At 31.3% G+C, this 17688-nt stretch overlaps 1 protein-coding gene across 1 annotated transcript; it reads right to left on the bottom strand.

The window, feature by feature from the left end:
- Nucleotides 1-9139: 9139 nt before the first annotated feature.
- Nucleotides 9140-17681, bottom strand: Prp3 (pre-mRNA processing factor 3). The gene is made up of 12 exons (XM_035089480.1): nt 17265-17681; nt 16970-17181; nt 16112-16895; nt 15667-16024; nt 14831-15225; nt 11984-12765; nt 11424-11851; nt 11106-11353; nt 10112-10355; nt 9897-10015; nt 9664-9823; nt 9140-9574 (listed from the first exon to the last, which is right to left on the bottom strand). The coding sequence occupies exons 1-12, from the start codon at nt 17410-17412 to the stop codon at nt 9496-9498; spliced, it is 3957 nt and encodes a 1318-aa protein (XP_034945371.1). The 5' UTR covers nt 17413-17681; the 3' UTR covers nt 9140-9495.
- Nucleotides 17682-17688: the final 7 nt, after the last annotated feature.

The raw sequence follows: 17688 nt of genomic DNA, 5'->3' as shown, positions 1-17688 counted from the left end.
TATGTATAGATGTGTTTTTCTTCTCAGTTTAAATTTTTGAATAATTTTTTGACATGTAAAATAATTATACTGAGGTATAGTAGACGTTCGATGAGGTCTCGCTAAAGTTTTAAATAGATTAGAATTTTTTAAAAATATAAATCGCGCATCGGAGAGGTAACAAAGAAAAAAATTAAGTCATGCAGATCAATATAAAAATAAATCTTTTCTACATACTTTTAAGCGTTTTCACTTTTGTCCCTGCGTTTTACCCTAGCTAGGCATTCTAGTGTAATAAATTTTTTGGTAATGACGTTATTATATAAATTTTTGTAAAACGGGAACTTGTTTCGTGTTCATTGTGGTTATAAGAATGAGTGTGCGTGCGGAGGGGCAGAATAAATAAGGTAGGATTGAAGCAAACAAAAATAAATAAAAAGGATGTGACAGTGATACTCGAGCATTAGGCGTCGCGACTTCTCATTTTAACATATATAAAATGGTGAATAAAAAAATAATAAGTGAGAGTTTAAAGTACAAGCGAGTACACAAGAGGTGAAAATTTTTTACCTTTTTCTAGAAACAAACGATAAACAAAAATAATTAATATTAAATTAAATAATAATGAAAAAAAAAAAATTTGTCAATCGTGCATAAAAAAAATTGTTCGTAGTTAATTTTTCAAACATGTCAAAAAAAAAAAAATAATTTTTTGATGTAAAGAGGATAAAAAATAAAAAATAACGAGCGAGCAAGAATGTAATAAAAGAGAGTGAGTGTGCGGAAAATTTGGCTTATGTCTTCGGCTTTTCTATTGCCCCTCGCGCGGCTTCGTCGATAAAAAAAATTTGTAAATTAAAATTAAATAATACGGGAAAAATACAGCTGGTACTGCATTCAAAAAAATGCATTGAACCAGCTTTAGGTGAATATTAGATAATAATAATCTTATAGCTGAACGTACAGTATTACCCGTGTACTGGAATGTCAGATGTTTGTTTGTATTTTTCATTTTTTTATAAACAATCTATACAAATAATTAATTAATTATTATATTATTTTCTTTGTTTTATTTCCACAAGACTACTCGTCATAGCTGTCCTCAAGTACGGCATATACGATGTAAAACAACCTAAAAAAAAGTTACATTAATTCGTTGTTAAAACATAAATAATGATTTTATCAAAAAATTAAAAAAAAAAATGAAAAGATGGAGTTATATAAAAAAAAAATTGATGCTGTACCGACCCGACGCATTTCTCATTAAATTTTTGCGTGATATATATATATATATATAATTGTCATTGATTATTATGATAATATTATATTAGTACGATGGAAATGAAGAGACACGAGCGTCTTTAAAGACCGATCACACGCTGCGACTCGTGAGGTACCTCATAACACACGCAAAAAAACAACTTAAATAAAAAATATTACAACACATATTTCGATATATGATATTAGGAGAAATAAAAAGCGCATTAGGGCATTCTTAATAATATATCTCCACCGCATTTTGGTATACCAGCGTATATAGCTGAGAAAAAGCAAAATAAAATTTCGATATTAACAAAAATTTGCTCGTTTCTCAGCCTCCCATACACACTCATAATATTTTATGAAATTTACCAACATAATATTATATATCAAATACATATAAAGATAGCAATATTACCGTGGTTTACAGTGATCTTTTTCTAAATGTAGTTTATTAAGCATGCAGTAAGTTTCGCTTTTTGTACCATCTAAGAGTTGCGGGTATTGTGTCTGATCGAATAACGATGAGTCTTCAATTTTATCATGTGTCCATTTCGTATCGTTTATACTTGTGGAATCGATGTGATAAGATTTACGTCAAGATGAATGATCATTTCATCATCGTGACTGTCAGACACGTCGATATACGATTTTTTCTATTTACTGTGATTGGCTCCTCACGAGCCACGCTGTATCAAAAAAAAAAAAAAATACATAAAATAACAAAAAAAAACCACTCTACGAAACTAAAATGATAAAAAAAAAAAAATTAATGAAGAAAACGGCTTAGATGAGGAAGCGAACATCATGACATTTTTTTTATACAAAATACAATCAAGATAATGATCTTGATTTTGTCGCTTGCTCATCTCATAGCGGTTTTTTTCTTAAATTGTGCTGAGTATATTCTACAGAGCCACCGCACCAGGCCAATCAATTTCATTGAGAGAGTCGGGTCATGTAATAGCGAATATAGTCATAATTGATAATCGTAGCTTAATTAACAAAAATTATATACATAGAATTTATTTTTTTGGTCGCAAATATTGTTATTAATAAATGAGGTAAATTAGAATTGTGTGTACGAGTGTAATAATAATAATGTGTGAATAACTATTGTGTTGTGTGTATGATAATCAATGTGTGTGGTATGTGCATGCAAAAATGTGTGTTCTAAAAAAAAAAGCAGAGATAGAGTGCGAGAGTGCAACCTAATAGCCAGAATGATGATGATGTCAATCACGATGCAATTATATTATTGTAATGATGTATAGTAAATTCGTGATTTAGTGGAATGAAATAGTACTGATAAAAACAAAAAGATAAATCTGGAAATAGGTGTATGTTGAAGAGAGTGTGATCGAATTGAGCACCTTGTCATACACTTGTATATTATATTTTAATGGTATAAAACGATCTAGCGTACATCTTAGCGCGCATAAGATGTTTATAAATAAATATAGTTCAATTGTAAACGCGCAGTGATGTAATAGAATTCCATTGTTAATGAAATTAGTATCCTCCCTCAGTTACCAGGCTTACAGTCATCCTATTTTGCATGGTTCCAAGTCCACCTATGATGATGATGATGATGAGTAATGTTGCATTATGACCTATAATACGACGAGAATAAAAGGTTGAGAGATAAGTAAATATGTAAAGAATATAAAAGTGAAAAATTGTAATTACAACTCATCTGTAAAAGATCCTTGTCTCTTGTGGCTTTTGCAATACAACCGTCCGGTCTTGTCGTATACGAAATACGAGTGATATCAAACAGCAGAGTCAAGAGAAATGAATTGAAAAAAAAAACTAGAGATTTGGAATCGTGCGGTGGCTGTATTGTGGCATTAGTAAAATTAAGACAGTTAAAAGTCAAAAGCAGGATAGAAAAGCAAAAAGTGATGGAAAAAAAAGTGAAAAGTAGCAAAAATATAATGAAAAACACCACATGAAGAAGTTTCTGCTTCCTCATTTCCGCTCAATTGGAGTATCAACCTGTCATCCGTGTAGGGGTGTATATTTTTGTGTATCTAGATCCAAGCACGGTGATGGTACCGTGTGAGTCAGCGAACGAATTTTAGGCTGTGAAACATTCGAGTCTGTAATACGCTGGATGATAGGATTATTTGACTAGTGATGATGATCTTAATGCTAATAGTAATTTATATATACAATGTACACCACCATATGTATGAGTATATATATTTTATGAAATAATATTCATCTAGAAAGTCACGGTAAATAAAAATAAAAAGGGCATGTAGAGAATAAATAAAGAAAAAAAAATAACGCCGCGTGGACCTGGTAATAATAATTTACATTACGTTGATGTAAATTCACGTGTCAAGTATATAAAATATATGATAGCGTTTTTGTTTAATTTTAAAACGCGTCTTGTATAAGAGAAAAAACAAAAATATGGAAAAATACTAATAATAGTAGGGTTGTACTTTCGTGCTCGTTTTTCAATCACTATTATAATTACCTAAAAGTAATTTATACTATGTAACTATTACTATTTTTATGAATTTTTGTACATTTTTCTAATTATTTTGTATAATAATCCTTAGCGGAAAGAATGAAAAGTCAAAGACACCTCCTCCCCTATGTGTTCCAGCGGAAGTCGACGATGGGAATTAGAGAAATGCCGAAAACGAGTGAAAGATTTATAACTATGAGTATGATATAATGCACGCGCATTGTCAGTCAAAAGCAAGCAAAAACGAGAGAATGGAAGAAAGTCACTTTTAATGCGAAGGAATATCTACGAGTATCGATTGCAATACGGTGTACACTGTCTGTCTATCGGTCGTCCGTCTGCCTAAAGAAATATCTGCCCGCTAGTCTATTTGTCTGCTCGTGCTCTGTTATATATTTATTATGTATATAAATTATATTATATATATATATAATTGGGCAAAATTATTTGTTTATGAATTCAAATAAAAATAACCTACTATGTAGTGTTACTTTTTTGAGTGATATATAAATAATCATTTTTATGTTTTTTATAATTAATAAACTGAAATATTCTTCATAAAACAATTTAAATTTTAACAAGAAAATAAGAAATTACAAATGATGATGTACGCTAGGCAAAACAATGGAATTAAAATAAGGGCGTTTTATTGGGATGATGATGTGACAGTCGATTTTAACAAATACTAAAAAAAAAAAAGAACAAAAATTTAACAAAAAATTTTAAAAAAATCATGTAAACTGACAAGTAATAGTGTAAGTAAGAGTGCGATTATATGATACGAATGATTTCATGATTTGCAATGTCGCGATGCGCGAGCGTTAAGTGTGCGTGAACCTCCTTCGTAATTGAGACATGTTTGTTATAATTATAAGAGTCACTTTTTTCCTTTTTCTTGAAATGAAATGCTATAAAATAGATCGATTCTTTCATGGAAAAAATTTGTGAATTTTGTCTGACAATTTTTCTAATATTGTCGCGATAACATACAACAAAAAAATCTAAAAAAAACCTTTCTTATTATATTTAAAATCCTTTTTACAAGTCCTAAATCCTAGCTCACATATACATACTCCCGTCCAATTTGTTAAATTTATAGTTGTAATCAATTTATTAATTATTTAGCGAAGAAATCTTTTATATAACATTGTAAAGAAAAATTCACTAGATACAAGGACACATCTAAGCGTGCTAATATCTTTTTTCTTATATATTATTATTATTATTATTATTATTATTATGATTATGATTATTCTTCTATTCTTACTATTTGGTATTTAAGTGTAATTTAAAAAATTTTTGTTAATTTCATTTCCCTTTTAGTATTTTAATAAATGAGTTTGTTATGATTATTATTTATTATTTTACAGATCATTTATTATTTAAAACAATATCTCACAATTCACATAACACTCGTGATTTATTTTTAACAACTCAAATGGTATATTCTTACGCAACGTACTACCTTTACGTATGAAACAAAAAGCTAAATAGTAGGTCAAAGAGTACCTTGACGCTTTTATTTATGAAAACCTTTATTCAACGTCAGTTAAAAACACTCCATTATTCTCGCAACATTTCTGGAGGTCAAAATAGCAGAAAGATTCTTGTGATGTCTATCAATGTTTCACGCGTTTGATTTCACAGATATTACATAGTTCCGTATTGAAGAGAGCAGCAACATCATCATCATCATCATCATCATCGACTGTTGGTGGATGTGTCTTTCATCAGTTGGAGTAATGCGGAGGCGTCATATACGCATTGTTCTGGTCTTGATGCTGAATCTTTCTTGACTTTCTCGCCATTCACGTTGAAGCTTAACGAGGTCATTAGATCAAGGTCTTGCGACATTTATTCCACTCAAGAAGCGTCTTTATACCTTCTACTTGGTTTGTAATTATCAGTAACAGTGATTTCAATAAGCTAAAGGTGTGCCAATCTCGTGACTGGCTGCGTGAACTCCCTTGCCTTCGTACCAGCTTAACAACATGTCCAAATGTCAAAGCCATCGATCGACATTATCGTATGCTTCTTATGTACAAAAGATTTTTTTCTTATTGGAAGACATCAGTTTCACATATAGCCATATCCGTATTTTGCAACCATCAGCTTCAACCTATGACTCTTCACTTTTCTGACCTCTTCTCGACTCTGGATATTGGAGTGGGAATGACACTCGACAAGTCTGTTGGTGTCAAGCACACCTTTGTGAACTTACACCAATAGTTGGAGAACTTGCAAATCATTCATGATATAGTGATTACCTTATGTGGAATCATATCCCAGCATTAAATTAAGTAATAAACACGTCAGGAATAATGTGATAGATACATTTATGCTTTGAGAGAAGATGTGAATTTATGAGCAATAAAGTGTGATTAATATTTGCGAAATTTCTATGGCATATGCTCAATATAATAATAAATTTTTCTTGAAATCAAGTAATAATACAATTTATATCTTTACCATTTACATCATTGCTATATATTTTCTTTTTTGAAATTATCGACCCGTTGAAGAAAGATTTCATTCCACAAAAGTTCCCTCAATGTTCCTCAGTGAGGAAGTTCCCCGATGTTTCGCTTGTAGAACTATGAGGAACATTTGGGGAAGAATTTTTTTTTTTTTTTGAATTTTTCCTTTTAACTCCAAACGTACTATTAATGCTATTTACTTGCAAAAAAATATAAATAGTGAAATTCATGAAATAATGATATATTGGCGAAAAGCAGTAAGAAATGAAAATGTGCATAACTTCTATGCTAATTATGCTAGAGGGTTGATTGAGGACTCATATAAAAGATCTTGACGAGAAGAAAAAAGTCCATATAGTTTAAATCATAATTGTCGCGAAATTCATGCTAAAATTAGAGCAAGTTCCCGTTTTACCCCATTTTAGGCGTGAAAAAATTAATTTTTTATATGTTTGATCGGATTCCGCATTTCTACACATTAAGACAAAGAGAATGAGTGGTCGATCATCAAAATCGGACAACTTTGATTTTTCGACCCAAAAAAATGGCAAGTGGTACCCCTTTCCATTTTTTTTGGCCAAAAAATAAAAGTACTTCGATTTTCAAGTTTGACCACTCATTCTCTTCGTCTCAATGCCTAGAAATGCGGAATCGGGGCACCGCCTAAAAAAATTCACTTTAACACCCTCAAAACGGGGTAAAACTGGATACACATTAAAAATCATCATCCCCTTGACTTTAAACCCCTATAACTCATGAACGGAGGGTCCAATAACCATTTTTAGGGACGTTTCAGAAAGATTAATATCTGAGCTATCTGACGATATTCATAGATTTATTGGAAAAAATTTCTTTCACCATTAAAATCGCTAAAATATAAAAAAAAATCACATTTTTTTGGGAGTTTGCCAAGTATTTTGGCAATTTTAAGGTTGAAATAAATGTCTTCAACGATTTTTATGGGTATGTATTTTTAGCTAAGTTTCTGAAGTTTCTAAATACATCCTTAAAAATCGTCATTAAGCCATTTGTTCAGAAGTTATAAAGGTCCAAAGTCAAAGAATAGATGATTTTTTGGCCTTACGTCGACTTTGGATCGCCATAACTTCCGGAAAAATCATCCGATGATAATTTTTAAAAGGTATTTTGAAACTTCAGAATCTGAGCTAAAAATACATACCCATAAAAATCGTTGAAGACATTTATTTCAACCTTAAAATTGCCAAAATACTTGGCAAACTCCCAAAAAAATGTGATTTTTTTTTATATTTTAGCGATTTTAATGGTGAAAGAAATTTTTTCCAATAAATCTATGAATATCGTCAGATAGCTCAGATATTAATCTTTCTGAAACGTCCCTAAAAATGGTTATTGGACCCTCCGTTCATGAGTTATAGGGGTTTAAAGTCAAGGGGATGATGATTTTTAATGTGTATCCAGTTTTACCCCGTTTTGAGGGTGTTAAAGTGAATTTTTTTAGGCGGTGCCCCGATTCCGCATTTCTAGGCATTGAGACGAAGAGAATGAGTGGTCAAACTTGAAAATCGAAGTACTTTTATTTTTTGGCCAAAAAAAATGGAAAGGGGTACCACTTGCCATTTTTTTGGGTCGAAAAATCAAAGTTGTCCGATTTTGATGATCGACCACTCATTCTCTTTGTCTTAATGTGTAGAAATGCGGAATCCGATCAAACATATAAAAAATTATTTTTTCACGCCTAAAATGGGGTAAAACGGGAACTTGCTCTAATTTTAGCATGAATTTCGCGACAATTATGATTTAAACTATATGGACTTTTTTCTTCTCGTCAAGATCTTTTATATGAGTCCTCAATCAACCCTCTAGCATAATTAGCATAGAAGTTATGCACATTTTCATTTCTTACTGCTTTTCGCCAATATATCATTATTTCATGAATTTCACTATTTATATTTTTTTGCAAGTAAATAGCATTAATAGTACGTTTGGAGTTAAAAGGAAAAATTCAAAAAAAAAAAAATTTCTTCCCCAAATGTTCCTCATAATCCTACGACGAAAATGTTTTTTATCATTTTTTAAATGTAATATTGTTATCATGACTTTATTACCATGTTAACGAACATTCTGTCATTTTTTTTTCCTAATCTGAACTGTAATTAAATAAATTCTACATATTCAATTTTTTCCATTATTTAGCTGTTTGAAAATTCAAATTCATTGACGAGAGAAACTTGTAATAAATAATATGTAGAAAATCCTTTAATTTAATTGGTAGATTAAGAATAAACTCATTCTGAAGGATTATAATATCATGCGATAAAAATTTTCTACTTTCATCACTAAAAGTAATAAGAAACCTTTTTTTTCTGAACTTTTCAACAATAAAGAGAATTAATAATGAGTAAGATTAAAAAAATAATTGCCCTGAGTTCTGATCTCTTGCCCAAGACAATTACTGGAAATTTTAACATTTCAACTTTGTTTTACATCAAATGAAAGGTTACATTTAATAATTACACTATTTATACTTTTAAAGTAAGAAAGTAATCCCTTCCATAAAAAATTTCTCTTATGTATTGAGAATGGTTTTACATAACTTTTTTACCAAGTATCAAATGATCAAAAATTACAAAGTCAGAACTTACATATTTAAATTTCTATCTCAATAAAATAAATAAAACCAATCTATTACAATTTTTACATTGAATTTGATAAAGCCATTTAATTAAGAACGATTCAAACAATTTATTCCAAGGCCACTTGTTTCTTTTTACATCTCTAAATTAGTCACTGCGGGTTAAGATTCCAGCATCATATAATCGAAAGATTCAATCAATTTATTTAAATGCAGTAATTTCTGTTGATTGATTAAAAATAACGTGAGGTCTAAGAAAAATAAAAATACTTTACCTAGATACAATATTCAAATTAATAATCATAAAAAAATTAATCGTATCCTTGGTCTTGCTATATGATTTATTTAATTCACGCCCCTGAAGCACGTGAGCAATAGCATCTTATATGATTTCATAACAATAAATTACCCGAGACGCCACTCAACGTTCACCTCGTGCTACTCTTCACTACGAGAAATTACATACTTACACCTATGAGGTTGTTTACTTGTAAATATAGTAACGCATTACGCAGTCATCGATGTCAAAGGTCCAAAGTGATTCAATCAAATGAAATTTAGCTTCATTAAATAAAAAAATAATTAACAAATTTGGGACAAAAAAAAACTAATTGATAGATTTCTCCTGATATTAAATACTACTCTAACTTATAAAATCAAAAGACAGACTTATTATGGAGCTGTTAAGAAATATTTGACTCTTTCCAAGCGCTAAGATCTATACTTTCTCCTTGATATGTCCAGCATTCAGCCATTTCATTCCTAATTGAAACAATCAAAAAATCCTCATTAGTTAGAATCATAAAATTTAAATATAAAAATAATTTAATTCAATTGACCAATTAACTCACAAAAACGGATCCTTTAATAAGAAAGCTTTCGGTTGAACCCTCTTCAATCTATCTCCATTGTCACATAAAATCTTTGCCATCTTGGCCTTGCGAATTTCTTCCAGTTGCCGAGGCGTGAAAGATCCTGGAGTCTTAGCGTTCTCGTACCAATAACGATCACCTGGGATCATTATTAACCCTCTTAGTAGAAGAATTGTTAGAGATAAATGGGATTTATTCATCAATAATTATACCTAGACGAGCATTTTTAAAGGTGAGACCTAGCAGACAAAGGAAGGTCGGACCCATCACTGAACCTTCAACAGCAGCTTCCGAAAGTGCACCCGTTACAAGGTCTATATCATTGACATTCCTGTAGAATATCGTCAGAAAAATTATTTGTTGATAATAGATGATGATTAGAGAATGCTTTCTTACATAGAAATGCTATAGATTAATTAGTAATTACTTGTACACGCGTTCAAGTTTATCGATGAAATCTCGACTCATTGTACTCTCAAGATCACGGAATGTTGTAACTTCAGGAAGATCGCAGAACAATCTCCACTTAGTATACGATGGAAGTCCGTGGTCTCGTCCTTGTTGAATAGCCTGTGCAGCATAGTCTATTGCTACTTCGTTGGTTTTACCATCGTGGAAATACCTTCCTAATAGAACTTCATTCAAGCCTGAGGGCTTCCTTGAATGTCCAACTGGAAAAAATTATGAAAGTTATTAAAGAGAGATTTATTTCTGGAATTAAAATAACTTACTGAGTTTCCAGAAATTATGCAGATTATATAAATGATAGAAATAATATAGTGAGTGATTGTTTATTATTAATTATTGTAAAGATTTTGAAAATATTAACTTTAATTAAATTTTACTATTATAGAAAACCAGTTGTGAACTTCATTCAGAATATTTTTTAATAGATTACTTTTCATAGAAACAATTATTTGCTTCTGAAAATTGTTCAAAGTAAGTATAAGGAAAAAACTATGCAGTAACTATCATATTAAAACCTGGCCTACTTTAGAAAACATATTATAAACATTCTGTGCCAGGTATTATTTTTCTATAAAAATTTTAAAAATATTTCTGTATTCAATTTTTTTAGCTTTCTTATTTCAATTTTTGATCAAATTTTTCTTCATATTTAATTAAAAAACAACAAAATTATGATTAATTATCTACCTTTTTTGTAACTAATTTAAAACTTTTCCCTAAAAAATATTATTTTTCAATTTCAAAGATTTTCTACTTCTTTTACTGACTATGATAGCTGAGTGCCAAATAATGAAATAAAAGTTCTTTCAAACTTAGCATTAAAAGATTGGAAAAATAAACAACCATTTGTTTGCATTTCTTTAAAAAAAAAAGGCTCAGTAGAACTAGTGATTCGAGGCAAAAAAAAATAACTAGATCGTTTTCTTGACAACTAATTAATTGGATGAAATTACCAGTAGCACCAGTAATGAGGCGATCAATAGCTCCAGCTTCGTAAAGTTCTTGAGGTGCATAGAATGCAGATAGCAAGGATCGTTCTCCCGATTTGGTGGCTGAATGAGAGTCAATGAGGTCAAAGGTCTTTGGTGTGAGAGCAGCAAAGAAGAATAGTCCCGCTGAGGCAGCAGCATTTGACAAAGTGGGATCGATTCTCGAGTCGTAAGAAGTGGAGTAACCCGGTTTCACCAATCGCAGATAATATCTTCAAATTAACGACAACAATAAGATTTAAATGCTAAAGTTAATTTGATTGATCATAGCTATCTATTTACCTCTCAAGGTTGCTCTCACCAAACACTGCCGGCAGGAATTCATTGTAAGTAATATGTTGCATTTCACCAATTACAATTCTCCGTGACTCTTGGTATAATTTCTCATCATCCCAGTGCGGATTCAGCTCACTCAATTGTTTAGCAACCCTATTATGCTCACGTAGAAATAGAACATGAAGTAAAGCAATACCCGGATTTTCATTTATTCTTGGATCACCACTCAAGAAGCAAGGAAGAGCTTTATTATCACTTCGACAACTATTGAAATTTTTTGAAGGTATTGGCAAATTTTTTCCTTGAGTACTAAGTAGACCATTTTTACCAGCACGTAAGCTTTTTGCTACTTCTTCAGAGCTACCATAAATGGTCGATAAATCTAAGAATGATGTTGCTTGATTGATCTGTTGTCTAGGGCCTAACCGACAACTCTGAAAAATTAATTTGTCTTGTATTATAATAGAAAAAAAAATCCACGTTGTTCAATTGGTGTTACATAGTCTATTTAAAAATGAATAAGACTAATTAATTACATGAGAGTTGTATAAGAGTGCTATTCTTACTTGATGATTACTTCCTGGATGTGGGACTGATCTAGTATACTCCATACAACCAATGACATTCTCCGCTTGAATGGGGAAACACTCTGGATGAAAACTTTCATAGTCAACATCACAACATTTTAAACGTCTACCACCAAGTAACTCCATTCTAGGGGTGTGAGCAAGATCATTAGCAACAAACTGACCGAATAATGAAGTCATTGCCATTAAAAATGGATGTTTTAAGTCATTAACACCAGAAAAAACATTCACTGAAATTTCACGAGCACTTGGTAAATTAACACGTGGTAGTGATACACCATCATTATATTCAGGAGGTAAAAGTCTAGTATATGCTTCTAAACTCGCACCCCAAGTTGGATGCAATGCATTGTTACACTTTCCAGAATGAGTTCGATATTTTGTATTAACTCTCTTACACTCTGAAATAGTTCGACCGAGAATTTTACTATTGTCAGGACAAAAACTAATTCCCAAAGCCATTGTAGGTAGGAATTTAATAGCTTCATTTGGAGACATATGTAGAGACTCTACCATCATGAGTGCCATGGTTTCACTTTTGAGTGCTTGTCTAGATAAATTTTTCGCAGCTTCAGTCATCTCATGAGAGGCTCCTAAATACCAGGCTGGCGATCCTTTACTCAACTGCGTACCAGCATCTAGAATTGTTCTTTCTGCTTGGTCATATTTTTCCATTGCATTGTTTGCACGTTTGTCCAGATCCTGCATCATTCTCAATGGTAGAGTCGTGCCTCTCACAGAGCTCATAAAGATAATTAACCACCTGGAAATATTGTAGATGGAATATAAATAAGATTTAGCGAAAGAATTATTTATAGTTTATGGATCATGAAGTATTGAATAAGAAATAAATAAAATTCACTGTTTATTATTATGGAAAACATTACGAAAAATGTTTTAATTAGTAATGGGTTGTATCAACCTTTAAAGTTTATCAGAATTAATCAAAAAACATTTAAACTATTGTAATAGAGTGGTTTAATTATCTATGCAGTCTTAGATACTTTTAATTGAAGATTTATTCTAATAAAGTGATTGATTTCTTTAGTTTTATAAATATTTTACTGTTTTTAGAAAATGGAACAGTTTAACATCAACTGCAATAAACGTTTTATTACTTTAAAAAAAAAAGAGAAAAAAAGAATACAAGAGAGAAAGAAATTGAAAGAAAAAAAAGATTTATTAGCAACAAGTTGTCCATATGTTGGGTTTTTCATGAGCATTAATAGATGACTGAAAAAAACTTCTTGTACAATCAATAGATATCGATTTCTCTCATTTAACGACAAGTTCCAGTTGTCCTAAAAGATGCTTAAAACGACATTAGCAGCGGTGGCGCTTGACATTTAGCATTCTTCCTGGTTTCCTCGTGACTCTTATGCAAGTCCCTTATACTCCCACGATCATCAATGACGACAGATGTACAGATCAATTTACTAGATGATTAAGCGTCTTTAACTTCGACATGGACAAATCAAGTGAAAAAAGAACATAAAATTATATAAAGCTTGTATATCAGCCGTCAAACATCAATCTAATAGTTGAATGGTTTTTTTCTCACAAAAATAGAGAGAAAAATGTGTACGTATGTATGAAAGTGTGAAAGATTTCCATGTCGGATTCTCATTGATGATTATCAATAGAAGCATGATATGTCTAACAGGATGTGTTGTAAGGTAAATAAAATTTCTACAACTAATAATTGTTTTTAACGTACTCACCATAATGTAAACACAATCATCATGAACAAATTTCTTCATCAAAAAGGGAATAATTGATTGCTAATTCCGTCTTTATGATGCTTAGAATGACGAAGTAAAGGTATTTTCTTATCAATAAAAATGTAAACGTCACGCGTGTTAATCACTGAAAGAATAGCGTATGAATTTAAATAAATTCCGTGCCTGCAACGACTCCAGGCTGAACGAGTAGTGCGAGAACGTGTGGCTGCAAGTCTTCAGGGGAACGAAAGTACAAGGTAGCTCTCCTGGATTCGAACGTTCATCTAGGAGTGGGGTCTTCTTAGGATCTCTATCGTATCCAGTCCGTCGTGCCAGGTACATCAACATAAATACAAAATTATTTTAATACAAAAATCCACCCAAAAATTAGCTAAGCTAATAGACATAGGCTACATATGACTCAATGGGAGTTTCAGTAAATATTGATATGAATCATAAGATGGTGAGTAAAAAACATAAAGAAGTCTACGATTTCTACGCATCAGCTTTTACACTTTTATGAAACCCCTATAATTCATCGTTTGTTGGCTTATTTTTGCATAATGTCTTAAGCAAGCGTTCGAATACCATAACGTTATGCTAATTGACGTGAATGGTTTGATGAATATAAAATGAATTGTACATATGTGAATGCAATTCTGGAAATTTTGCACGCGAGAATCTCCACAAAACGAAAGGGAAGATGACAGATCGCGTGACTTAGTTCACTGGATACATTCAAAGTCCTATGACATTTGGTCACGAGTGATGATGGCAAGGCCATCTTCAATTCAATTCCCTGGTTCATGGCTCAAGTTGAAAGCATGAATTATATTCAAGTCTAATGATTCAAAAGCTTCTTATACTTTCATATAGTTTCATCATTCGAACGAAATTTATTTGTAAACACTTAATATAACAATATTTTTCTTAGCATATGCGACATCAGTTTGGAGATTTTATTATTGTGTTACGTAAAAGATGTGATGCAAAATTTACAGAAATACCAATAATTTAATTTAAAAGATACGTAAAATTATTTTATTTGATTTTTCAATTGTGTAGAAATGAATGCCTATGATGATTAATTAACATAAATCCTAAGTATGAGTATCGTCTGTGTTATCAAGAACAGCTCCACTGTATGCTAAATCCCAGTATTGTTCTACTTGATGCTTTTTGAAGTGTTCTCTGGCCATTTTTTCAATTGGACAAACTTTGAACTTTATTTCTCCAAAGTGCCGTTGTGTCGTACTGCCCTCCCACACAACAACACATTTATTAGGTACATCATTGCCATCATTGTCTTTCACTATATCTTCCTCCCACTTAATTCGATTCATCATCAATCGACGATATTTTTTCAACTGCTTTGCACCACCCTCTACTACAACCACATTACAGTCTCGGAATAACATTACACAGCCAGTTAAATATAATTGTTTAGCATTGGCCTCAACTTTGAATTTCTTCGATGCATTGTTTAGCAAATCACGTATTCTGTAAAAAAAGACGAGGTTATTTTTTAATTAATAATAGATTAAAAAAATTTATTTGATATTGAAATCAAAAGTTGAGCAAGAAAATCTAAATGACAAATAGATTCAAAATAGTTGTATCCTAATGCTCTCAGTTCCTTTCATCTATTAAACAAGCAACAATAGATTTGACATGAATATTTGAACAAATGAAATTTGAATATCTACCACGCTATAATTAATATTTAACAATGTAATATAAAAACTATAATTGATTCATTGATACGTAACTTTTTCGGAAATGGTAAGTTTAAAAAATACGCATTTGAAAAACAAATAAAATATTTAAAAAATGATTGCTTCGAAATTCACTTTGTATAAGTCTACATAAGATCAAGATTTAAAAGAATTTTTTAATTAAAGTTAAATCACTTGAAACTGGCTATTCAAATGGATGACTCACCTGTAAACTGTTACATAAACTCCCAGCGATGTATCCTCTTTAAGTTTCCGAGCTTTCTTTTCTCGACGTTGGTCAGCAGTTAATCTACGGGCTGCATTTGCATCTTCGTGCGCCTTTAATCTCTTTGCCATTTGTTGTCGAACATGAGCTTCAATTTTCGTAGGATCTTGAACTGCTTCTGTTCCCAATACTCTCATCAAATTTGATATCCTTAGTTTAGGCTCTGGAGGAGGCTCTAATCCTAATCGAATTTTCTCTTGTTCTTCTTTCCAAGCCTCTCGGCGATTTTGTCTCCGCAACTTTTTACGTTCTTTTTTAGTCAAGAATACCGGCATATACACAGGCTTAAGAGATTCAGCTGAAAAAAGAAAACATTGATTACTCTGACATAAAAGGAAAAATCAATCATTGTAAAATAAATCATAACTGAGGTGTATAAACGTACTTGGTGGTTTTACTTGTATTGGATGCTCTACTAAATTGGTAATTGTTGTCACTTTAATCTGAACTTGCTCATCTCTAGTTGGATATCCACTGGACATAATAACAGAGTCCCACCACTCAACATTTGGAACGTCCTCAATAAGTGCTTCTGTTTTAGGTGCAATCAATGCTAATTTTGTTGCTGAACTAATTCCCGTTTTTCTTGCTATTTGACTGATCTCATTTTGTAACTTTTCTAGTTGTGCTTTCATTCGTATCCTATCAGCTAATTGTTGGAATTTTCCAGGTTCATGAAATTTTAATGCTCTTTTACCACGAGTGGGAATTTTTACACCTATTCTCGTATCAAAGAAATGCGTATCTTGAATTTCTTCAGGACCTTTAGACTCCTGAAGCTGAGCTTTAAATTCTTCTCTTTTTTTTGCTCTTATATTAGCTTTCAATGTTGGCACAACATGAGTAAGCTGAACTTCTTTACCAGTTATATCAACAGTTCTTCCTGATTCATCAAGAATCAAAGGAGTAGGTTTATCTGGTATATTCAGATTATTTAATAGACCTGAATTAAATTTACTTTTTATTTGCGCTTGTAAAGCAGCTATCTTTCTAGCTCTATCAGAATCAGTTTTACTCAATAAACCTTGCGTGTACATGCTACTAACTAGAGGTAATGGATCACGAGCTTTGAAAGAAGGTTTTATAGATACATCATCTTGTTTGATCGCTTTCAACGCTCTTTTTCTCTCCTCTATTTCTCTTTGAGCATTAGCCATCATTTGCTTTATCTATAATACAATTACTATTATTATTATCATCATTTTTAAAATGTTAAAAATATAACAAGACTAATTAATCTTACCTTTTCAGGAGAAAGTGTTGTTTCTGGAAGCTTGTCATTCTTAGAATCATTTTCTTTAATTTTTGCTTTCTTTGAATCCTTATCTTTATCCTTGTCCTCATCATGAGACCTTTTTTTAGCTTTTTGTGCAGCTCTAGCATCATCGTAAATGTTGAACATCTTTTCTGTTAATTTCATAGCTTTTTTCTCGTCCAAAAGAGCCGATAATTTATCTGAAATTTACATTACATTATTGAGAATGTATTTTGCTTACGAATTATTATTTGAACAAGCTATTTAAAATTGATATACAAACCTGCAGTTTTACGTTTATCATAGCCAGAAACAATACAATTTACAGCAGTTGTTACAATAGCAGGTTCTCCAAATCCGAGAAATTTATGCACAGCCTTCTCAATCTCCGGCTTCATTTCATCAATTTCTTTTCGTGTTAAATATGACATTTTTATTTATTATTAATTAATTAATTGTCAATACAAAACTAAGGTTAGAAAAGTTCTCAATACGTGACATTCAATTCACTACTGCTTATACATCACTCAGCATTATGGACATAACCTAAGTAACATCACTAATCCTAATATATCTATGTAAATGTGAGATGAAATTAAAAAATTATTAAATGTGATTGATAAATTGAATTATTGACTTAATTTTATAAAACAAGATCTCAATAATTGTTATTTATAATGCCTCACTCAATTTCAGTGCTTGGCAGC

The sequence above is a fragment of the Chelonus insularis genome, unplaced genomic scaffold (genome assembly GCF_013357705.1).
Source record: "Chelonus insularis isolate UGA/USDA-ARS -01 unplaced genomic scaffold, ASM1335770v1 contig_66_pilon, whole genome shotgun sequence".
NCBI lineage: Eukaryota > Metazoa > Arthropoda > Insecta > Hymenoptera > Braconidae > Chelonus > Chelonus insularis.
Note: the sequence above shows the minus strand (reverse complement) of the source record. Positions and strands in the feature narration are given on the sequence as shown.

Bases quoted from the DNA above. Each gene is read 5' to 3' on its own strand.
- Prp3 (XM_035089480.1), bottom strand. From the start codon at position 17,412: ATGTCATATTTAACACGAAAAGAAATTGATGAAATGAAGCCGGAGATT. The intron at 17,182-17,264 runs GTTTGTATATCA...TGTAAATTTCAG, and splicing joins TGATAAACGTAAAACTGCAG to ATAAATTATCGGCTCTTTTG. The intron at 12,766-14,830 runs CTTAGGATTTAT...ATATTTCCAGGT, and splicing joins TAACACAGACGATACTCATA to GGTTAATTATCTTTATGAGC.